General features: G+C 52.6%; 2 protein-coding genes across 4 annotated transcripts in view; one reads left to right on the top strand and one right to left on the bottom strand.

The window, feature by feature from the left end:
- The first annotated feature begins 548 nt into the window (after nucleotides 1–548).
- Nucleotides 549–5,010, top strand: LOC117422880 (pseudouridylate synthase RPUSD2-like). The gene is made up of 4 exons (XM_058988054.1): nucleotides 549–1,521; nucleotides 1,871–2,167; nucleotides 3,392–3,481; nucleotides 4,123–5,010. The coding sequence occupies exons 1-4, from the start codon at nucleotides 673–675 to the stop codon at nucleotides 4,957–4,959; spliced, it is 2,073 nt and encodes a 690-aa protein (XP_058844037.1). The 5' UTR covers nucleotides 549–672; the 3' UTR covers nucleotides 4,960–5,010.
- Nucleotides 5,011–5,581: 571 nt separating this feature from the next.
- LOC117410102 (protein dispatched homolog 2-like) overlaps nucleotides 5,582–19,238 on the bottom strand; it is a 16,255-nt gene continuing 2,598 nt past the window's right edge. For 2 of the 3 annotated variants that reach the window (XM_034016627.3, XM_058988053.1), the window contains exons 3-9: nucleotides 14,158–14,547; nucleotides 13,871–13,900; nucleotides 13,537–13,660; nucleotides 12,842–12,957; nucleotides 12,427–12,557; nucleotides 11,842–11,939; nucleotides 5,582–10,850 (exon numbers count right to left, since the gene is read on the bottom strand). In XM_034016627.3, coding sequence (XP_033872518.3) covers nucleotides 7,308–10,850; nucleotides 11,842–11,939; nucleotides 12,427–12,557; nucleotides 12,842–12,957; nucleotides 13,537–13,660; nucleotides 13,871–13,900; nucleotides 14,158–14,547 — 4,432 coding nt within the window. In that variant the 3' untranslated portion in view covers nucleotides 5,582–7,307. Of the gene's footprint in view, nucleotides 10,851–11,841; nucleotides 11,940–12,426; nucleotides 12,558–12,841; nucleotides 12,958–13,142; nucleotides 13,212–13,536; nucleotides 13,661–13,870; nucleotides 13,901–14,157; nucleotides 14,548–19,238 lie in introns of those variants that run through there. The other variant, XM_034016719.3, reaches the window with a different exon arrangement.

Genomic DNA, 19,238 nt, shown 5'->3' with positions numbered 1-19,238 from the left:
GCAGAATAACCTGTTTACACACAAATAATCAATAGACTGCATTAAAGAGAATCAAAGTGCTGGTGTATCTGAAATGCTTTCAAATAAACAGTTGTGCATTTCCTTTTTAATGTTGTGTATAAATATGTTCTGTGCTGTAGGCTGCTGCCATTAACATTGTAAAGTGTGTCTGTGTGCGTGTAATGTAAAACAAATAAAAAAAACGTTATTTGAACGCCCCTTTGTTTAAATGTGCTCGTGTTTGTATTCTGTAACAGAGCCCCTCAATCTGTACCACAGTTTTGTCATTTGCCATTTCTGAATTCATTTCCATTCATGTTCATATTTATATGTATATATTTTATTTTTAACAGTTTTATATTTATCTTTCAGTTAAAGACATAAACAAAAACTAATTTAATGTTACAGAGCCAGCATCGTAGTAAACAGACAGAGACGCAGCTGTGGGTTAACACGTGTATGTTGAGTGTGATCCTCGTGTCAAAAGTAAAGAAAAACACAACAAACAAATTCAAAGAAATAGCAAAAAGAAAAACAACATCACATCACCAAAATGCGACCTTTATTTTTGGTTTGTTTAACTCAGTCAGGCGAGGTCAGGTCACCCTTATGATGCTGTAGAAAAGCGACGCTGCTTATATCAGGACCGCGGAGTGACAACACGTGAGTCTCATGTCCAGATCTGTCCTCCGCATCGGAATCCCATACTGGACCAGGCAGTTGGTCAAAACACGATCTGAACCGAATCCCATCCGGTCTGTGAGCAGTAGCTCAGGCTTCTGCAAGGAGCAACAGGCACAGAACCAGCGATCCAAAGGGACCCGGTATAAACAGGAAACTAGAACTAGGGTGCCGGTGCAAATCCGACGTGACAGCGACAGCAAAGCAACTGAACCGGGCGTGAAGCGGGTTCGATCCGAGCCAGCAAGGACACTCTGGTATCAGAACCAGCGTTACCCATTAACATTGCGAGGCTTTACTACCCGAATTGGAGCCGGGCCGCGATGCAGTTCTGATTACAGCGCAATTCGGGGAATCAGAACGCGTCAGATGGATAAAGCTGAGAATTCAGGTCCAGAACCTACAACAGAAGAGAAACGCGAACCCAGTACCATTACTCCCGACAGCGGGATCCCCGAACCGGCGCAGAAACGGAAAAGCGACGAGACCGAGGAGCCAGGACGCCGCCGCGGCAAGAGGCGGAGAGGCGCCGGGGGGAAGAAGCTCGCTCCTGGGGAGAGATACGTACCCCCGCCGCAGAAGCGCAACCCGGGCGTCAGCTTCAGCCAGGAGCACTTCCAGGAGACGAGCTATTACTTCGAGGGCGGGCTCCGCAAGGTGCGCCCGTACTACTTTGACTTCCAGACCTATTGCAAGGGGCGCTGGGTCGGCAAGACTCTGCTGGAGGTGTTCAGCTCGGAGTTCCGGGCCGAGCCCATCGAGTATTACCGACAGGCAGCGGCAGCCGGCCGGATCAGACTCAACGAGCAGCCCGTGCGGGACCTGGGCATCGTACTGAAGGTACTAAACTACCTGTGTGTCTGTCACAGTGCCTGCATATTGCCGCTATATATATCCTGTAGCAAACACCCTTTAATAAGACCGTATGTTCATGCAGATACCCTTACTAGTCATGCTGTACAGTATTAAGATTTGTCGTTTGATTTACCCCCTGGGGGTGTATATTAGTAAAGCCTGATTTCCTCTCTCTCCCCTCCTTTTATCTTTCTCTCCATCCTCTTTCTCTCCCCTGCTCCCTCCTTTTTCTCCACTGCCCCTTCTCCTCCCTACTCTCCCCTCTCCCTTTCTGTCATCTCCCCTCCACCCTTCCTTCCCATCTCCCTCTCCCTCACCCTCCCCTCTCCTGCAGAACAATGATTTCCTGCGGAACACGGTTCACCGTCACGAGCCCCCGGTGAGCGCCCGTCCCCTGGAGGTGCTGTCGGAGGAGGCTGGTCTGGTGGTGGTGGACAAGCCGGCCTCTCTGCCCGTGCACCCCTGCGGCCGCTTCCGTCACAACAGCGTGCTGTTCCTGCTGGGCAAGGAGCGCGGGCTGGGGGGGCTGCACACCGTGCACCGGCTCGATCGTCTCACCTCCGGGGTCCTGCTCCTCGCTCGCACCCTGGAGGCATCGCAGAGACTGGACCAGCTCGTGAGAGACAGAGAGGTGAGGAACGCAGCAGAGAGTGTGTGTGTGTGTGTGTGCCATCTCAGAGACTGGACCAGCTCGTGAGAGACAGAGAGGTGAGGAACGCAGCAGAGAGTGTGTGTGTGCCATCTCAGAGACTGGACCAGCTCGTGAGAGACAGAGAGGTCAGGAACGCAGCAGAGTGTGTGTGTGTGTATGCTATCGCAGAGACTGGACCAGCTCGTGAGAGACAGAGAGGTGAGGAACGCAGCAGAGTGTGTGTGTGTGTGCCATCTCAGAGACTGGACCAGCTCGTGAGAGACAGAGAGGTGAGGAACGCAGCAGAGAGAGTGTGTGTGTATGCTATCGCAGAGACTGGACCAGCTCGTCAGAGACAGAGAGGTCAGGAACGCAGCAGAGAGTGTGTGTGTGTGTGTGTGTGCCATCTCAGAGACTGGACCAGCTCGTGAGAGACAGAGAGGTGAGGAACGCAGCAGAGAGTGTGTGTGTGTGTGTGCCATCTCAGAGACTGGACCAGCTCGTGAGAGACAGAGAGGTGAGGAACGCAGCAGAGTGTGTGTGTGTGTGTGTGCCATCTCAGAGACTGGACCAGCTCGTGAGAGACAGAGAGGTGAGGAACGCAGCAGAGTGTGTGTGTGTGTGTGCTATCGCAGAGACTGGACCAGCTCGTCAGAGACAGAGAGGTGAGGAACGCAGCAGAGTGTGTGTGTGTGTGTGTGTGTGTGCCATCTCAGAGACTGGACCAGCTCGTGAGAGACAGAGAGGTGAGGAACGCAGCAGAGTGTGTGTGTGTGTATACTATCGCAGAGACTGGACCAGCTCGTCAGAGACAGAGAGGTCAGGAACGCAGCAGCAGATCACCACCCTGTCTGTGTCTCTATATCAATCTGCCACCGATATATTTTTGAAATGACCAGGTAGATGCGAGGAGTTTGAGCAGTCTTCCCCCGCCTCTTCTAAATCTGCTCTGATCTGATTGCACTCCTCATCACAGCATGAATAAGACTCTCCTGTGTCTGTACAGGGTGGCTGTTCGGAGGAGATAAACACGCAGCTATATAGTTTATTAATAGGTGCCTGATCGCTCAAACCTCCTGGCTCCTGATCATTCCAATGATTTACTTCACTGGGGGTTGTGTTTAAACTCAGGGCTGGAGTATGTGTGTCGGGTGCGAGGGCAGTGTGAGTGTCTAACCCCCCCCCCCCCCTCTCTCTCTCTCTCTCTCTCTCTCTCTCTATCAGCTGGAGAAGGAGTATGTGTGCCGGGTGCGAGGGCAGTTCCCTGAGGGAGAGGTTGTGTGCGAGGAGCCCATCCTCGTAGTGTCCTACAAGGTGGGTGCAGGGTGCAAGGCAGAGGGAGCGTTCTCATCAGGGCTCCCCTGCATTGCAGAGGGTGCGTTCTCATCAGGGCTCCCCTGCATTGCCTGACAGTTCAGATGTTCAGAATACCACTTCACTGACATCTTGCTATTTTTGAAGAGGGCTGATTATTCACTCAGGATCTTTACTAATATATTCAGTGCGACGAGGGGGGCTGATTGGGGTGGAATGGGGAAACAAACGCTGCACCCAGTATTGGATACACAGAATCAGCAGGTAATTAAAAAGACATCAAAGCTGCTTCCACTCGAAATAAGTGAATGGCTAAACATTTAACAAACCAGTAAGAAGGACCTCCATTCCCTGTGTGTTTGTAACTTTGAGGTTGTACTGCAGTAAACTAAGCAGGTGTTGATTTCCTTACAGCTGATCGGGTTCTCTCTCTCTCTCTCCCTGTCCCCCCCCTCTCTCTCCCCGTCCCCCCCTCTCTCTCCCTGTCCCCCCTCTCTCTCCCTGTCCCCCCTCTCTCTCCCTGTCCCCCTCTCTCTCCGTCCCCCCTCTCTCTCTCCCTGTCCCCCCTCTCTTTCTCGCTCCCTCCCCACCCCCCACCCCCCCCTCCCCCCTCCCCCCTCCCCCCTCCCCCCCTCTCTCAGGTGGGTGTGTGTCGCGTGGACCCTCGTGGAAAGCCGTGTCGCACAGTGTTCCGCCGGCTCCACTGGGACAGTCGCAGTGGCTCCAGCGTGGTCAGCTGCCTGCCCCTCACAGGACGGACGCACCAGATCCGCGTGCACCTGCAGTTCCTGGGGCACCCCATCACAAACGACCCCATCTACAGCTCCCCCGTCTGGGGGCCCGAGGGGGGCCGGGGGGGGCGCGTGGGCCTCAGCAACGAGGAGCTGCTCCGGGCTCTGGTGGAGGAACACCGGGCTAACGAGAGCCTGTATCTCCTGGACATCGTGGAGGGGGAACTCGACAAGGGAGGACAGCCACAGGGTACGACACGCCAGGGGCTGGGGTTAAGTGAGGGTGGCGCGGGGACATGTCAGGCTGGAGGAAATGTTTTCAATGAGGGTGCTGGCTCTGGTGCGCCTGCTCATCAAACTCAAAGCGATCACAGCATAAATAAAGGGACAGGAAAGGATTCAGGCTGCTGTGGCGTGCCTGAAGGAACTTCGTGTGCGCAGGGAGTTCCTCCGGCTGACGCCACAGACCTCAAGGAAACAGCGGCAGAAAATCCTATTCCTCGTGGCGATGCAGCCGGGGAGAGTGCACAGCGGACAGCAGGGGAGATGCAGGCCGGCACTGAGGCGGACGCCCCGGGCTCGCCCCCGGTTAAGGACCCCCTGTGCAGCGAGTGTAGGATTGTGAGGCAGGACCCCACCGAGAAGGAGCTGGTTATGTATTTACATGCGTTGCGATACAAAGGACCCGACTTTGAGTACTCCACCAGATTGCCTGAATGGGCTCGGGAGGACTGGCAGGAGGACTGAGGGAGGGTGTTAGGGTTAGGACTGAGGGAGGGTTAGGACTGAGGGAGGGTTAGGGTTAGGACTGAGGGAGGGTGTTAGGGTTAGGACTGAGGGAGGGTTAGGGTTAGGACTGAGGGAGGGTTAGGGTTAGGACTGGACTAGTTTTCAGTTCATAATTTCTGCTTAAACATTGATTTGTAGTTTTATACTCCTAAACCCTGTAATACAAAACAGCTATAGGCAGCTGACACACACACTCACACAAACACACACACACACACACACATTAGGTAAAGCATTCTGACAAGATGGAGAAAGACACTCTGTGGAAATACTTGAACAAATCAGATAAATGCATTACCTGTTATATGTGTTACAAATAAAATGTGATTTTGTGTAATACATTTTATCTTGGAAGTGCCACCAGCCAAGTTAGCCTTCTAAGTTAGTCCTGATTGTGTTTTCAATTAACAAACACAAGTATGTCATGTGTGATAGTTAAACTGACACAAAAATGGCACACTTTCATCACAGACACACACACACAGACACTTCTCCATTCACACAGACACACACACTTACACAGACACTCGCACGAATACCAACAATTATCAGACAGAATACAGAAAAAGAACCACGAAAAGACAAACCAAAACTAATCTTTATTTTTTAAATCTCCAGTTATTTTTAGACGAGAGCGTTGCGCGATCATCTGGCTGAATGCTGCTGCTTTCATGGTTGTTGTTTTAATAAATAGAAGTATTTAACCGAGCATCGTTACCTCTGGAGTTATTTAAAGATGGTTTTGTAAGCGTGAACCTTTTCTAACAAACGGGCTACCGTCCCGAACCGTTTCATGAAGATCGAACTTTATTACAAGTCATTCTGTGGTTAAGAGGTTTGTGAGTGGGGCTGTAAACTCTGCAGTGAGCTTTCGTTCAGGCAGCTGCAGTCTGTTTCAGTCTTGTTGTGCTGAAGAAAATGATTGTCCAAGCCTGTCCCCTGATTTAATAACCCCTCAAAGGGGTGGGGATTTCAGAGACGAATGGGAACGTTACACACCAGAGCTGTGATGTTTAGGAAAAGAGAAGTCCTAACATGCTGTGCTCCCTTCTTCAGTTCATTACAAATCCAACCATCCACAAAGGCAGATGTAAGCAGAAAGCCATCACCCAGAATCTGCTTTTTTTGCTTTAGTTTTTGTCGTAGACTGCAGCCCCACAACCATGTACAATTACACACTGATATATAACAGGATCCGTTGGCAGCTGCAAAAAAATCAATCCGTCTGGAAATCCCATCTATTTGGCACTTGCTTTTGTTTTCATGTACATACAGACATACAGCAGATACAGACAGTATATTCAAACTAAAAGGTTTTCAGGAATCTGTGTCACCAATGCGCAGGACTGCTTGGCAGAGTGGCACGGGCTGGCAACACGGAATACCAGACTGTCCCGAAAACTGTGCTTCTCAAACTTGGGCCCCCTGGGGGCAGCCTAGCAAGTTGTGTATCTGTCCGAATAACCACGCTTTCAGAAGCAGCTGCACGAAACCCTAGTTCTGACTTTAAATCACCATTTACACCCAAACCTTTAACCTTTAACTTCATCCCAACTTTAGAGTCACCGTCAGGCAGCCATATCGCTCTTCAGTCCTCCAGCGGGATGACTGAAGTATTATTCTCTCTACAGCAGCTGTGCTATTCAAAGTGTGGAGGCTCCCGGAGCATTCAGTACCGGAGTGATTGACAACCTGCCATGGGGGGGGGGGGGGGCACCAAAATATTACTTCACCAAAGTCAAAGTGGAAACTTCTGTTATCTACAGAAAAACTCTTCTATTTCCATTTAAATAATCTTATAAGTATAATGTGTGTTTAGAAAACTCATCAATGCCTAAACAAATACGTTCATGTGTACTCAAAGCTCATTTTGCCAGCCTTGCTGGTCAGTAGGAACTGTAATGCACAGAGCTGACCAGAAGATGGAGACGTGAGCACAGTGTCCTGCAGCCAGCTGTTTAATTCTCTCAATAGGACCCAGTGTCTTCTGGGGACTGCAGAGCTCAGGTACCCCTTTTTGGCACGTGTTCATGCTTTTGAATGAAGTGTTCCATTTCTGGAGCTTAAAAAGAGTGCTGTGACGGTCCATGCGTTTTAAAACAAGATGCACTGAGCTTCACATGGGGGTCTGTGTGCTGGTTTGAGTGCTTCTTTTAGCTCAGAGACAGCAGCCCAGGTACTGCACAGTGTCCAGTCTGTCCAGAAAGAGCAGAAAGACAAAGATCAGCCAACCATTCAGGTTTTTTTTTAAATGCGGTAAGTAGTTTTTCTCAATAAGGGAGTTTGTTCATCCTCTTCAGTCCCCGTCAGCTGTTGTCCTCCCTCCCCTCGCCTCCCTCCTCCTCCTCCTCCTCCTCTCTCCTGATCCACACGTCGGGCAGGTCAGGCTTGCTGTTGGGCAGGATCACAGGCTGCTGCTCCCCGTGGCTCGCCCTGCCCCTCCCAGCCACTGGGGGCGCTTCATCGAACACAGTCTCCCTCAGGGCCAGCCGCAAGGTGTCCCTCTTTCCGTTGAGGTGTCCCGGTTGCCCCTCCTCCTGGGGTTTGGCGGGGGGCAGTGGGGTGGGCGGCCCCCCCTCCATGTCGCTTAGGCAGGTCTCGTTGGAGTCCTCAAGCCCATCGAAGGAGCTCTGGGACTGGGAGGAGAGCAGGCGCCGGTGGGGGTGGTGCTGGTAAGAGCTGCCGGCTGCTCCCCCTTCGTCGCTGACCGAGGGGTGGCGCGAGTCCAGGCGCTGGGTGATGTCTTCCATGCTGGAGGAGGAGGAGAGGGAGGTTGCTCTCCAGTGTCGGAGCCCCCCGGTCTGGCCCTGGCACCTCCTGCACAGCAGCCTGTCCTGGGCCTGGTCTCCCAGAGGCGGTGCTGAAGCCATGGGCCTCAGGAGGTTCTCTCTGTAGGGGGAGGAGGTGTGCAGGTGGCACCCCCGGTTCTCTCCCCTCCCAGCCTCCCCTTGCTCCTCCTCTCCGCTCCTCCCCAGCACGGTCCTCCTGGGGCTCAGTCCGCGGAACTGGATCTCCTCACTCAGCACCGAGGGCCGGTTGGACAGCTTGCTGGTGCAGGTGCTGTTCTCGAAGCTGTCGCTCAGCTGCCTGGCCAGAGGCTGCAGCTCGTAGTGTTCCTCCTCTCCCCCCCGGCCCCTTCCTCCTCCTCCTCCTCCTCCTCCTCCTCCTCCTCCCTGCTTCTGCTGGTTCTGACACAGCTGCTCCCCGCCCCTGCCTCCTCCCTTCCCGAAACTCCTCCTGGCTCTCGACCGGCAGCCAAACGCTCCGTTAGCGGCCGATCTGGTGGCTGCCGCGCCGGGGGCTGAACCGTCCTGCTTGGTGTTGTGGCCTCCTGCGTCCACGCCCGCAGCAGCGCAGGGCCACAGGATCTGGCCACAGTTCTTCTGGGGCCCGCAGAAGCAGCACAGGGACTGGAAGAAGAAGGTGGCAAAGCCACAAGCCACACACTTCACCAGCAGCAGGAAGATGCCCAGCTTGCGGAACACCAGGGCGGTGGCCGGCAGCATCAGGATCCCGGCGCAGAAGTAGGAGCCGGCCCCCAGCGCCACGGGGCAGCCCATCCTCTTGAGGGAGTGCGCCACCCTGCCCAGCCGGTCCGAGTGCGGGGAGAGGCTGTAGGAGACGCAGTAATTCGCGGCGAAGTCCACGGAGAGCCCGGCGGCGGCTGAGATGAAGAGGGCCTCCAGCCCACTCAGCTGCCACTCCAGCAGGACCAGCAGCCCGGCCGTCACGAAGACGCTGCCCCCCACAGCCGCAGCGCCGTAGACGCTCAGCAGCACGTTCCACGTAGTCAGGAGCAGCGTGGTGAAGACCAGGGCCACCGAGAAGCCCATCACCACCAGAGTCTCGGAGCTCAGGCACTGCTGCAGGTCATAGAGGCCCAAGTGGCTCATGAACCAGCCCCCGCGCAGCCCCGGGGGAGCCCCTGACATCTCCCCCAGGAACCAGGCGTCAATCTCCTGGTAGAAAAGGGCTGTCTGGTTGTAGTTGAAGCTGTAGCGGTAGGTGGTCCCGAACACAAGCGCCAGGGCTGCCGCACGGCCCTCGGAGTCAAAGCGCACACTCCCGGAGTCGGACCGCAGCCCCCTCTTCTCCTCCTCCTCCCTCCTCTCCGCGGTGAAAATGCCGAGGCAGTGCTGGAACACGGCAGGGCGGTAGGGGAAAGGGATGTGGTTGCAGCAGAGGCCGTTGTCGTTGTCGTTCAGGGAGCACTGCCTGCTGCTCATCCAGCGCACCAGCCTCTCCACCAGGCACACGCTCTCCCCCCTGTCGCGCTCTCCCTCCCACTGCTCCCAGTAGAAGCTCTGGTTCCGCGTCCTTCCGCAGAGCTCCAGCAGCCAAACCTGAGCCTCGGGGCTGCTCATGTTGAAGTCAGGGTCCATCACCAGGGAGCCCGTGCTGCGGGGGTCGAGGTGGTCCCCGTTGTCCACAGGGAGGACCCCCCAGACCAGCGTGACGGCCATGGGCTTCTCTTCGCCGCTCTGCAGCCTCTGGAACATGAACTGGTGCCGGTACTCCGCGTCATAGCGCTCGAAGGGGTGGCTGGAGCGGAAGAGCTGAGTGGCTTGGCTCTCCAGCACGGGCAGCTTCATCCCGGGGTCCACGCAGGTGATGTAGGTGCCCCCAGCAGCCAGCGTCGTGAACCAGCACACCCAGATGTAGCGAAACTTGACCACCCCGCAGGGCAGGACCTTCAGGAATAGGAGGTCCGAGGTGCTGGTCATGCCCCTGCTCAGGCTCCTCATCTTGCGTGCCAGGGAGAAGAGGCACCGCTTCCGGGAGCTGCTGTCCCAGAACCCCCCTGAGCTCGGGGCGCAGCACACCCTGCCGGCCGGCCGTGGGGAGACTGTGACGTGCGAGTACCTCTCGCGGAGGACCAGGGAGCAGGGCAGCCACACCAGGGCGGCAAGCGAGCTCACCAGCGTGGCCGTGCCCAAGTAGAGGGAAAAGCAGCGCACTGCCGTGATGCTGCTCAGGTAGCCCGAGTAGAAGGCCGCGCTGGACGTCAGACCGGACACCACGGTCAGGTAGCCAGCCTCGTGCAGCACCCGGCTCACCCTCTTGTCCAGGAGAGCGGGGGGCTTCAGGGACAGCTGCAGGCCCCACAGGTCTGAAAAGGTGAAGGCCTGGTTGGCGCAGCTGCCCAGCAGGACCAGAACAGCAGCCAGGTTGAGGAAGGGGAAGAAGGTGAGGCGGAAGGCCAGCTTGTAGAAGAAGTAGGAGACCCCCAAGGAGCCCAGGACCGCCCCCAGAGTGACGACGGCCAGGAGCAGCGAGCGCAGGTAGAGGGCAGTGGCCAGGACAAGGGTGACCGCCCCCAGGAGCGGATAGACCAGGTCCCTGACCAGGTAGTAGCAGAACAGCTGCTTCTTGATGCCCAGGTCCATGCCGGTGATCGCGGTGGTGCCGAAGCGCAGGTCCCAGCCCTCCAGGTTCTGCAGGTAGATGTCCATCAGGGAGTCCCCCCTGCCCAGGGGTAGGATGAGCAGGCTGTACTTGAGAGAGGGCACCTGGTATCCAGTGGTCTGCGGCCCCAGGAAGTCTTTGTCCACCAAGTAGTGGAGGATCTGGTAGATGGCGCTGGAGCTCTTGCATTGGTCGGGCACGGAGGAGCAGCGGCCGGGCTTGCCCCGCTCCCCGCAGGCCGGCGCCAGGCTGCCCTGGTGGTAGTAGGGAGCGCACCTCCTCAGCTGCTGCAGCCGGTCTGACAGCTGCTGCTCGCTCAGCTCCTCGCACGTCACGTTTTCCAGCGCCGCCAGGTAGTTGCCCAGGGACCAGCTGGGGCAGCACTGCCCGCCCTCCCCGCCCTGCCGGAGGCACAGGTTCTGGAAGTGAGAGTGGGACCGGATCTGAAAAACACAGACGGGAGAGGGGTGAGGGAGAGATCGGGAGGAAGGGGACTTGGTGGTAAACAGCCAACGCTGATAATTCCGGCACGTTTGTTGCTCTAATCAATCATTCATTTTAAGATGAAACGAGCAGCCCAAGATTTTTGTGTTGGTGATGATCAGAGAGTCGTGGGATTTTCCAATAGTTTGATACTGATTTTAAAAAATGTTACATTTTTAGCAGTAGCCCTTGTGCTGGCTTGATTGCCGCAGCAGTACCCCTATTGCATTGCCAGTTAAGCTGGTTTGAGAACGGTGTCTCTTGCAGTTAATGAATGCAGTCTTTAAAGATGGGGCTTTGCTTTTATGTTAAGAACTCGGCCAATGCTTTCCTCAAACAGGCTTTTTGCAAACGCAGACACTCCTGAAACACCCGGTGGCCTGTCTTGTAGACTCTGCAGTGGGTCGGTGCAGACACTGTGCTGAGGGGACAGCCGCAGAGACGCGTCTGCATTACCATGATTCCTTTATTCACTTTATACGCTGTGCACTGTGGGGCAGGATTTTCTCATATACTGCGTTTCAGTGTATTTGATTTATGTGTATATAACTGTATAACTAGATACACATCCTCGATTCTCATATAGTGCATTACTAAACAGAGCTGTGTTCAATGCTCATATAGTGCATTACTAATCAGAGCTGTGTTCCATTCTCATATAGTGCATTACTAAACAGAGCTGTGTTCCATTCTCATATAGTGCATTACTAAACAGAGCTGTGTTCCATTCTCATATAGTGCATTACTAAACAGAGCTGTGTTCAATGCTCATATAGTGCATTACTAAACAGAGCTGTGTTCCATGCTCATATAGTGCATTACTAAACAGAGCTGTGTTCCATTGTTGTATTGATAGTTCACAGGTCAGCACTCCTTTGATGCCAGTCTGGAGTAAACTGTCTGACACGGCGCCCCCTGGTGTTATAAACTGGAAGGTAGCTCTGCACTCACCCGCTCCTGATCCATCTTACACATGGAGTGAATCGCAGAGAGACTCCAGAGACTGTCCGAGTTTCCAGAGCGGAATACCAGCTGAGCAAAGCTGACGTCTGCAGCGCAGAGAGAGAGAGAGAGAGAGAGAGACTATATATAACTATAGATAGCAGAGAGTAGGAGGGTGCTGCTCAGACAGATTCACAGAGAATAGGAATACGAAGCATCAGGACCCAGACCCACTCCGAAGGATTGCAAACACAATCGGATAGTCAGGGGGGTGGAACATTCAAACAGCTGCTGAAGTTACTTACTCTGTAATTATGGCAACACTAGCATTGCAGTATGCTTAGTATTTCAGTAGCCAGCTGACAGAATTCTGAAGACATGGCTAAAGGCTTCACAGCTCTTGCTTTGAGTTACAGCATGGGTTACAGTAAGTATGTGCAGCTGACCGTGTCTCTGATGGTATTAGAGTGCCGTCCCGTTTCTCACTTTGAGTGACAGGACCTCTCCAGCTTCACTTCACAGTGCTCATGACGAGTCACTCCAATAGCGCAAGAGGCAGGGTCAGCTGTTTGTGTTCAATTATACCCTACTGACTGGGAGAGCTGCAAAAGGAGGAGTCCTGCGTGAAGTCCCTCTCCACCATCCTCCTCTTCCTCTTCTTCTCCTTGGTCTCAGGGCCTGGGGGTACAGCCTCTCTCTCCCCCACAGCGCCCCCTTTCTTCTCACTGTGGAACAGCAGGAGGAGGGGTTTAAAACACAGTCCTTGCACCAACTAGAACTTAATGCGATTCCATCGTCTTTTAAATAAAATGAATTGAGAAAGAAAAAATACAGACACTGCCGACAGCACTGCTTGATTTCGGGTTTAGTGAATCTCTTTCCATACTGGCTTGTGGGATTATAGGTTATACTGGAGTTTAGCGATTGGGTTTTCTCCCACCCTGTACATTCCCAGCTCTCCCAGTTCAGTGGGAACGGCTCCCTCCTCCAGCCCTGGTAGCAGCAGTACCTGAGGAAGGACTGGTTGGGAGACAGGGACAGTAGTTTCCCAGGCTCCGTGCTCTCCTGCAGCTTGCTCCAGGCATGCATCCGCGTCCCGATTTCAGTGCCGCGCGGCTCAAACCCCTGACAGAGGGAGAGGGGAGAGAGGAGCGAGGGGAGGAGATCGTCACAAGGCAGCGTCCACGCAACACTTTGTGTTCTTTTATCTTCCTGATCGTGTCCTGGAGGTAAGCTAAATTAAACATATTTTCTGGAATCTTTTGACTTAAAGCTATGTTTTACATTTTTAGTAACGTTTAATTTATTACCAGTTTAATATTCTCACTATTGTCCATTTTCAACCACGAACATGCTTCTGAAAAGACTCCCAAGGGCGGAAATTGTGAGCAGTTTAAAAAAAAAAAAAAAAAAAAGCTAGGTTTTTACAACTGTAATAATAATAATAATAATAATAATAATAATAATAACTGTTGTTAATTAGGAAACCAGTTTACCCATTCCCTAAATAAGGGAACATAATCTGTTAGTTGCAGTACCTCTTATATGGTCCTAGATGGCGCTCTCTTGCTGTCAATTGTTCACATTCTTCCCTCGATACTGCAGAACTAAACAAGACCAGGCCTGATTGGTCGAGAGGACCAAACAGCCAATTAAAAAATATCTGTTCCTCTGTTTGTGAGAGAGAGGGGGGGGGGTACTCACTGAGAGAGGGTCTGAGAAGTCTGGCAGGGGACCGATCAGCACCCCAGCCAATGAGAACGCCAGGAACACCACAGCGCAGGTAATCAGCACTGCCTTCGGCCAGTCAGCAATCAGCTGGGAATAGCTGTCAACCAACCACAGAGGGGCAGACGTTAGCTGTGCGCATGGATGCATTTCATGCTAAAGCTGCAGACAGACAGTGTCTCACAATCACGTTCGAATTTCCTAATTGAATACCGGACAGTAAACGATGCATTCAGAACACTAAAAGATCTTCAACACATCTTTACAGCACACCTAGACAGCGCAGATCCCATCCCATAATAACACTGACCTTCTCGGGATCCGGTGCTGTGACTCATGCCTGCAAGAGAACAACATGACATCAGGTATCGGACACAAGCATAAGAGGGTGCACTGGGGTTAGGAAACTGACTTCCACTTTAAACTTTCCTTTAGCAGCATTGAATATAGCACAGTAAAACATGTTAAAAATCCCATCCACATATTCAACAAGGACATAAAGATTAACAAGAGGGTTTCGCACTCTGTTCTGCACTCTCACTCAGGTGTGAAAAAGACGATCAGAAAGCAATCCGGTCAGCCCCCCCTCGGTCTCACCTGACGGTCACCACGTGGTGCTGCACTGGCTGGTGGTTGCTGGAGTCATGTGATCCCTGTAGCCAATGGCAGTGCACGGTGTCGCGGCCGGAAGGGGCGGGGGAGGAGCTACAGCTGAGGGCGGTCCTGACTGCTGCAGGGGGGCGGTCCGGCCGAGGGCTGTCTGTGATTGGACAGTGCTCGGGCCTGGGGCTGGCTGTGGTTGGCTGCCGGTGCCCGCAGTAGCGACACCTCCTCAGCAGTGGCGAATCGTGGGGGGCGATGCCCCCCGGGACCTGGTGGTAGAGCTGGGAGAGGGGGGCTGTCCCGGGGGGACTGGGGGGCGCTCCCTCTGTCTGGATCAGGCCCGGTCTGGGCTCTCCTGCACTTTGTGGCTCCTCCACCATCTCACTGCAAGAGAACAGAGCAGGGAAGCGCACTCACTCACAGTGAAATCACAACCTGGCTGGATTCCAGCTGAGCTGAGGGAAAGAGAGAGAGGTGAGAGCGAGAGAGGGAGAGAGAGAGGGAGGTGAGAGCGAGAGAGGGAGGGTGAGCGAGAGAGGGAGGTGAGAGAGAGGGAGGTGAGAGCAAGAGAGGGAGGGTGAGCGAGAGAGGGAGGTGAGAGAGAGAGGGAAAGATGGAGGTGAGAGAGAGAAGGTGTTGCATAACATCTTGTGACATTTAAACATTCTCACTGCCTCCTTGTTGCTCTATTCATTTTAATCAAAGGAAACTACTTCAGTGTCTTTTGTATATATCTAGAGAAGCGCTTGCCCAGGTGTGTTGACAGGACCTGGTTTAGCAAGTGAATGGCTGTATCTCTGTCTGTCCGTTTACCTGTCTGTATGTCACAGCGCTGTTCAGATGGGATCATATTAATTGCTTCATGTCTGATGATTTCTATGATGTAAGACAGTAATTACACTCACTGTTGTGTAGGTGTGTAATTAGAGAAAGCAGATTTTAGGAAGTGTTTGACACGTCTTGTAATGTTGTTGAAATGCCCAATTCGAATGCTGTCCGCCTGCTGCAACCCCCATACTGATTAGGAGGACCCCTTTCCTGTGCGCTGTCGAGCCAGCATGAGCAGCAGATGCTGTGCCTCCCAGCCAAGACCAGCAACTTGGAGTGATGGGGATTCCAGCCAGCAAGCTCCTGCTGGCATGACCCGCCCTGCTGCTGCCTTCGCTAAGAGAGACTCGGGGGACCCTCATAACCCAATCATGTTCTGCTAATAAGAAACACAAATGACCTTTTTGTGAGTTTCTGTACTCCTTGGTTATTTGGTATTTCAGAGCGCGTCTCCATAGCTCAGACCTGCCTGGCTGGCGTGTGTGTTCACAGCGCTGTGAAAGACATCGATACTCTTGATTTGATTTGTTTTCCTGCATAAGGGAGAGCCCTGCTCAAACGCTGCGTGAGTGAAGTATTGATCGTTTCACACTGTGGGGGGGGGCTGGAGTATTGGAAACACATGAAAGGCAGGGCTGACTGAGGGCACTTGAGAGCTGCTTCTGGGAATCTGAGTTTCCTTGAAGGAAAAACCATTCAGAAAGTTTAGGGCTTTTTATTTTCCCTGAGAATATATTCTTTTAAAATATATGTTCCTTCAGGAAATAATAATAAAAAACACAAAGCGTTCTAAATGTTATTTATTTTCTTTGAAAGAACTCATCCTCCCAGAGGCTTCATGCATTGGCTCACATTTGAGCACCAAGCCCTGCTTTTTCTATGCATTTTCAGTGTGTCGACACAGTTCCTTCATGCAAGTCCGTAGCATAGGAGGATCTGCAAGGAGTGAGCAATACATTATTCTTCACTAACAGCTTCAAATAAATCACCATTAAAAAAACCTTTACCATAATGTGTGCCATTTTCATACAGGAACTTGCGAGACCTTCAAAACGATGGCAATATATATTCTGAGGTAAGGTTTGCTGGAATTATTTTGCAAGCCCCTTGTATTTGAAACGCTCCCCCTTCCCCCTCTGTGTTCTCGGATGGCAGCAGTGGTGAAGCTCAGGAAGCTGTGTGCTCTGTAGCTGGGGCTGCCTTATGCTGCACACACACACACACAGTAAACTCGCGCGCTCGCCTCCTGGCACTCCTGCGTTAATTATGGGATTTTGCAGCTCTTAAATAAACAGACAATGTGGGGGAGGCTTTGAAAGCCCTTGGTGGCTCAGCCTCGGCTCAGCTCAGGCCCACGTACTGCTGGAAGTTTACCAGCGTCTACTGAGACCCAGCCTGTAGACGCTGCCCTGAGAGCGCTGTGCCGATGAGCTCCTCAAACCCCCTGCCTTCCACACTGCAGCCAAGCGCTTTCTTTATCTAACCACTGAGCTCCTCAAACCCACTGCCTTCCACACTGCAGCACAGCGCTTTCTTTATCTAACCACTGAGCTCCTCAAACCCACTGCCTTCCACGCTGCAGCCCAGCGCTTTCTTTATCTAACCACTGAGCTCCTCAAACCCACTGCCTTCCACACTGCAGCACAGCGCTTTCTTTATCTAACCACTGAGCTCCTCAAACCCACTGCCTTCCACACTGCAGCCCAGCGCTTTCTTTATCTAACCACTGAGCTCCTCAAACCCACTGCCTTCCACACTGCAGCACAGCGCTTTCTTTATCTAACCACTGAGCTCCTCAAACCCACTGCCTTCCACACTGCAGCCCAGCGCTTTCTTTATCTAACCACTGAGCTCCTCAAACCCACTGCCTTCCACACTGCAACCCAGCGCTTTCTTTATCTAACCACTGAGCTCCTCAAACCCACTGCCTTCCACACTGCAGCACAGCGCTTTCTTTATCTAACCACTGAGCTCCTCAAACCCACTGCCTTCCACACTGCAGCCCAGCGCTTTCTTTATCTAACCACTGAGCTCCTCAAACCCACTGCCTTCCACACTGCAACCCAGCGCTTTCTTTATCTAACCACTGAGCTCCTCAAACCCACTGCCTTCCACACTGCAGCACAGCGCTTTCTTTATCTAACCACTGAGCTCCTCAAACCCACTGCCTTCCACACTGCAGCCCAGCGCTTTCTATATCTAACCACTGAGCTCCTCAAACCCACTGCCTTCCACACTGCAGCACAGCGCTTTCTTTATCTAACTACTGAGCTCCTCAAACCCACTGCCTTCCACGCTGCAGCCCAGCGCTTTCTTTATCTAACCACTGACCTCCTCAAACCCACTGCCTTCCACACTGCAGCACAGCGCTTTCTTTATCTAACTACTGAGCTCCTCAAACCCACTGCCTTCCACGCTGCAGCCCAGCGCTTTCTTTATCTAACCACTGAGCTCCTCAAACCCCACTGCCTTCCACACTGCAGCACAGCGCTTTCTTTATCTAACCACTGAGCTCCTCAAACCCACTGCCTTCCACACTGCAACCCAGCGCTTTCTTTATCTAACCACTGAGCTCCTCAAACCCACTGCCTTCCACGCTGCAGCCCAGCGCTTTCTTTATCTAACCACTGAGCTCCTCAAACCCCCTGCCTTCCACACTGCAGCCCAGCGCTTTCTTTATTTAACCACTGAGCTCCTCAAACCCACTGCCTTCCACACTGCAGCCCAGCATTTTCTTTATCTAACCACTGAGCTCCTCAAACCCACTGCCTTCCACACTGCAGCACAGCGCTTTCTTTATCTAACCACTGAGCTCCTCAAACCCACTGCCTTCCACGCTGCAGCCCAGCGCTTTCTTTATCTAACCACTGAGCTCCTCAAACCCACTGCCTTCCACGCTGCAGCCCAGCGCTTTCTTTATCTAACCACTGAGCTCCTCAAACCCCCTGCCTTCCACACTGCAGCCCAGCGCTTTCTTTATCTAACCACTGAGCTCAAAGCGATCTTTATGGTTTCATATTCCAGTGTTTTTGTCCTTCATGAATTTTTCACTGGGAGCTGTTGGGAAGAATAAATGACAGTGCAGGCCTCCTGCCAGAGTAAACAAGTCTGTTTTTTACTGTATTAACTGGTGAACTGGGAGAGAAAAGACGAGCAAAGAGTTTCTTTTTCTTTCATGAATTATTCAGTAGACACTGTTGACATGACAATTTTCACAATCACAGACTCATCAATTTCTAATTTCAGACGACAATGGGCTTGATTGTCTCGGCTCCCGGCTCCAAACAGCCTCACGATTTATTCAGAAAGGTCAAAACACATCAATTAAAATAAACTAAAACCGATACATTTCATTGAAGGGGCTCGTCAGCTGTAACACAGCTGGTTTCACAGACCTGGACTTTCTACAGCAATGTTTCCTCAGGTCAGACAGTCTAAGATTGGTGAAACCAGCCGATAGAACTGAAAATGAGGTTTTTGTCCTTTCAGCAGTTGAGCCAATGACACCTAGAGTCAGAAAGGCAAGCCTATGCATGAGCCAATGAGAAAGCGTTATTATATTACACAGCCAATCAGTAGCTTCCCTTCCACAGTACAAACTAAAAAGGAACCAATCGGCTCCAGGTATGTGTTTCAACACGTTTCCTACAATGTCTTAATGTTTAATCTTTTACCTGTTTAATACCCCGAGTCCTGTAAGGTTATCAATTGCTGTTTCTGCTTAGATCAGCCCAGCATTCTAACAATTCCACCTAACTGCTGAAAAAATAAGGCAAACTGTGGGGGAAGTGACGTAGGGAAGCATATTAGTGCTGCACAGGCTTCCGCGCACAATGCATTCCCCATGAACTTCACTGCAGAGTTATTTCAAGGCATATTTCTGCTGGGAAGTATGGGAAACGATGTCTAAGGGAGGCAGTGTCATCTAGTGGTTAGAGCTGAGAGACTGGGAGGGAGGCAGTGTGGTCTAGTGGTTAGAGCTGAGGGACTGGGATGGAGGCAGTGTGGTCCAGTGGTTAGACCTGAGGGACTGGGAGGGAGGCAGTGTGGTCCAGTGGTTAGACCTGAGGGACTGGGAGGGAGGGAGGAAGGCAGTGTGGTCTAGGGGTTAGAGCTGAGAGACTGGGAGGGAGGCAGTGTGGTCCAGTGGTTAGACCTGAGGGACTGGGAGGGAGGCAGTGTGGTCCAGTGGTTAGACCTGAGGGACTGGGAGGGAGGGAGGAAGGCAGTGTGGTCTAGGGGTTAGA

Source organism: Acipenser ruthenus, chromosome 15 (assembly GCF_902713425.1).
Source record: "Acipenser ruthenus chromosome 15, fAciRut3.2 maternal haplotype, whole genome shotgun sequence".
Lineage (NCBI taxonomy): Eukaryota > Metazoa > Chordata > Actinopteri > Acipenseriformes > Acipenseridae > Acipenser > Acipenser ruthenus.
This window is presented reverse-complemented; position numbering and strand designations above follow the sequence as displayed.

What these genes read in the sequence shown, in the direction of transcription:
- LOC117422880 (XM_058988054.1), top strand. Translation starts at nt 673, where the DNA reads ATGTCCAGATCTGTCCTCCGCATCGGAATCCCATACTGGACCAGGCAG. An exon ending in ACCTGGGCATCGTACTGAAG is followed by an intron (nt 1,522 to 1,870) that starts GTACTAAACTAC and finishes CCTCTCCTGCAG; the next exon opens with AACAATGATTTCCTGCGGAA. An exon ending in AGCTCGTGAGAGACAGAGAG is followed by an intron (nt 2,168 to 3,391) that starts GTGAGGAACGCA and finishes TCTCTCTATCAG; the next exon opens with CTGGAGAAGGAGTATGTGTG.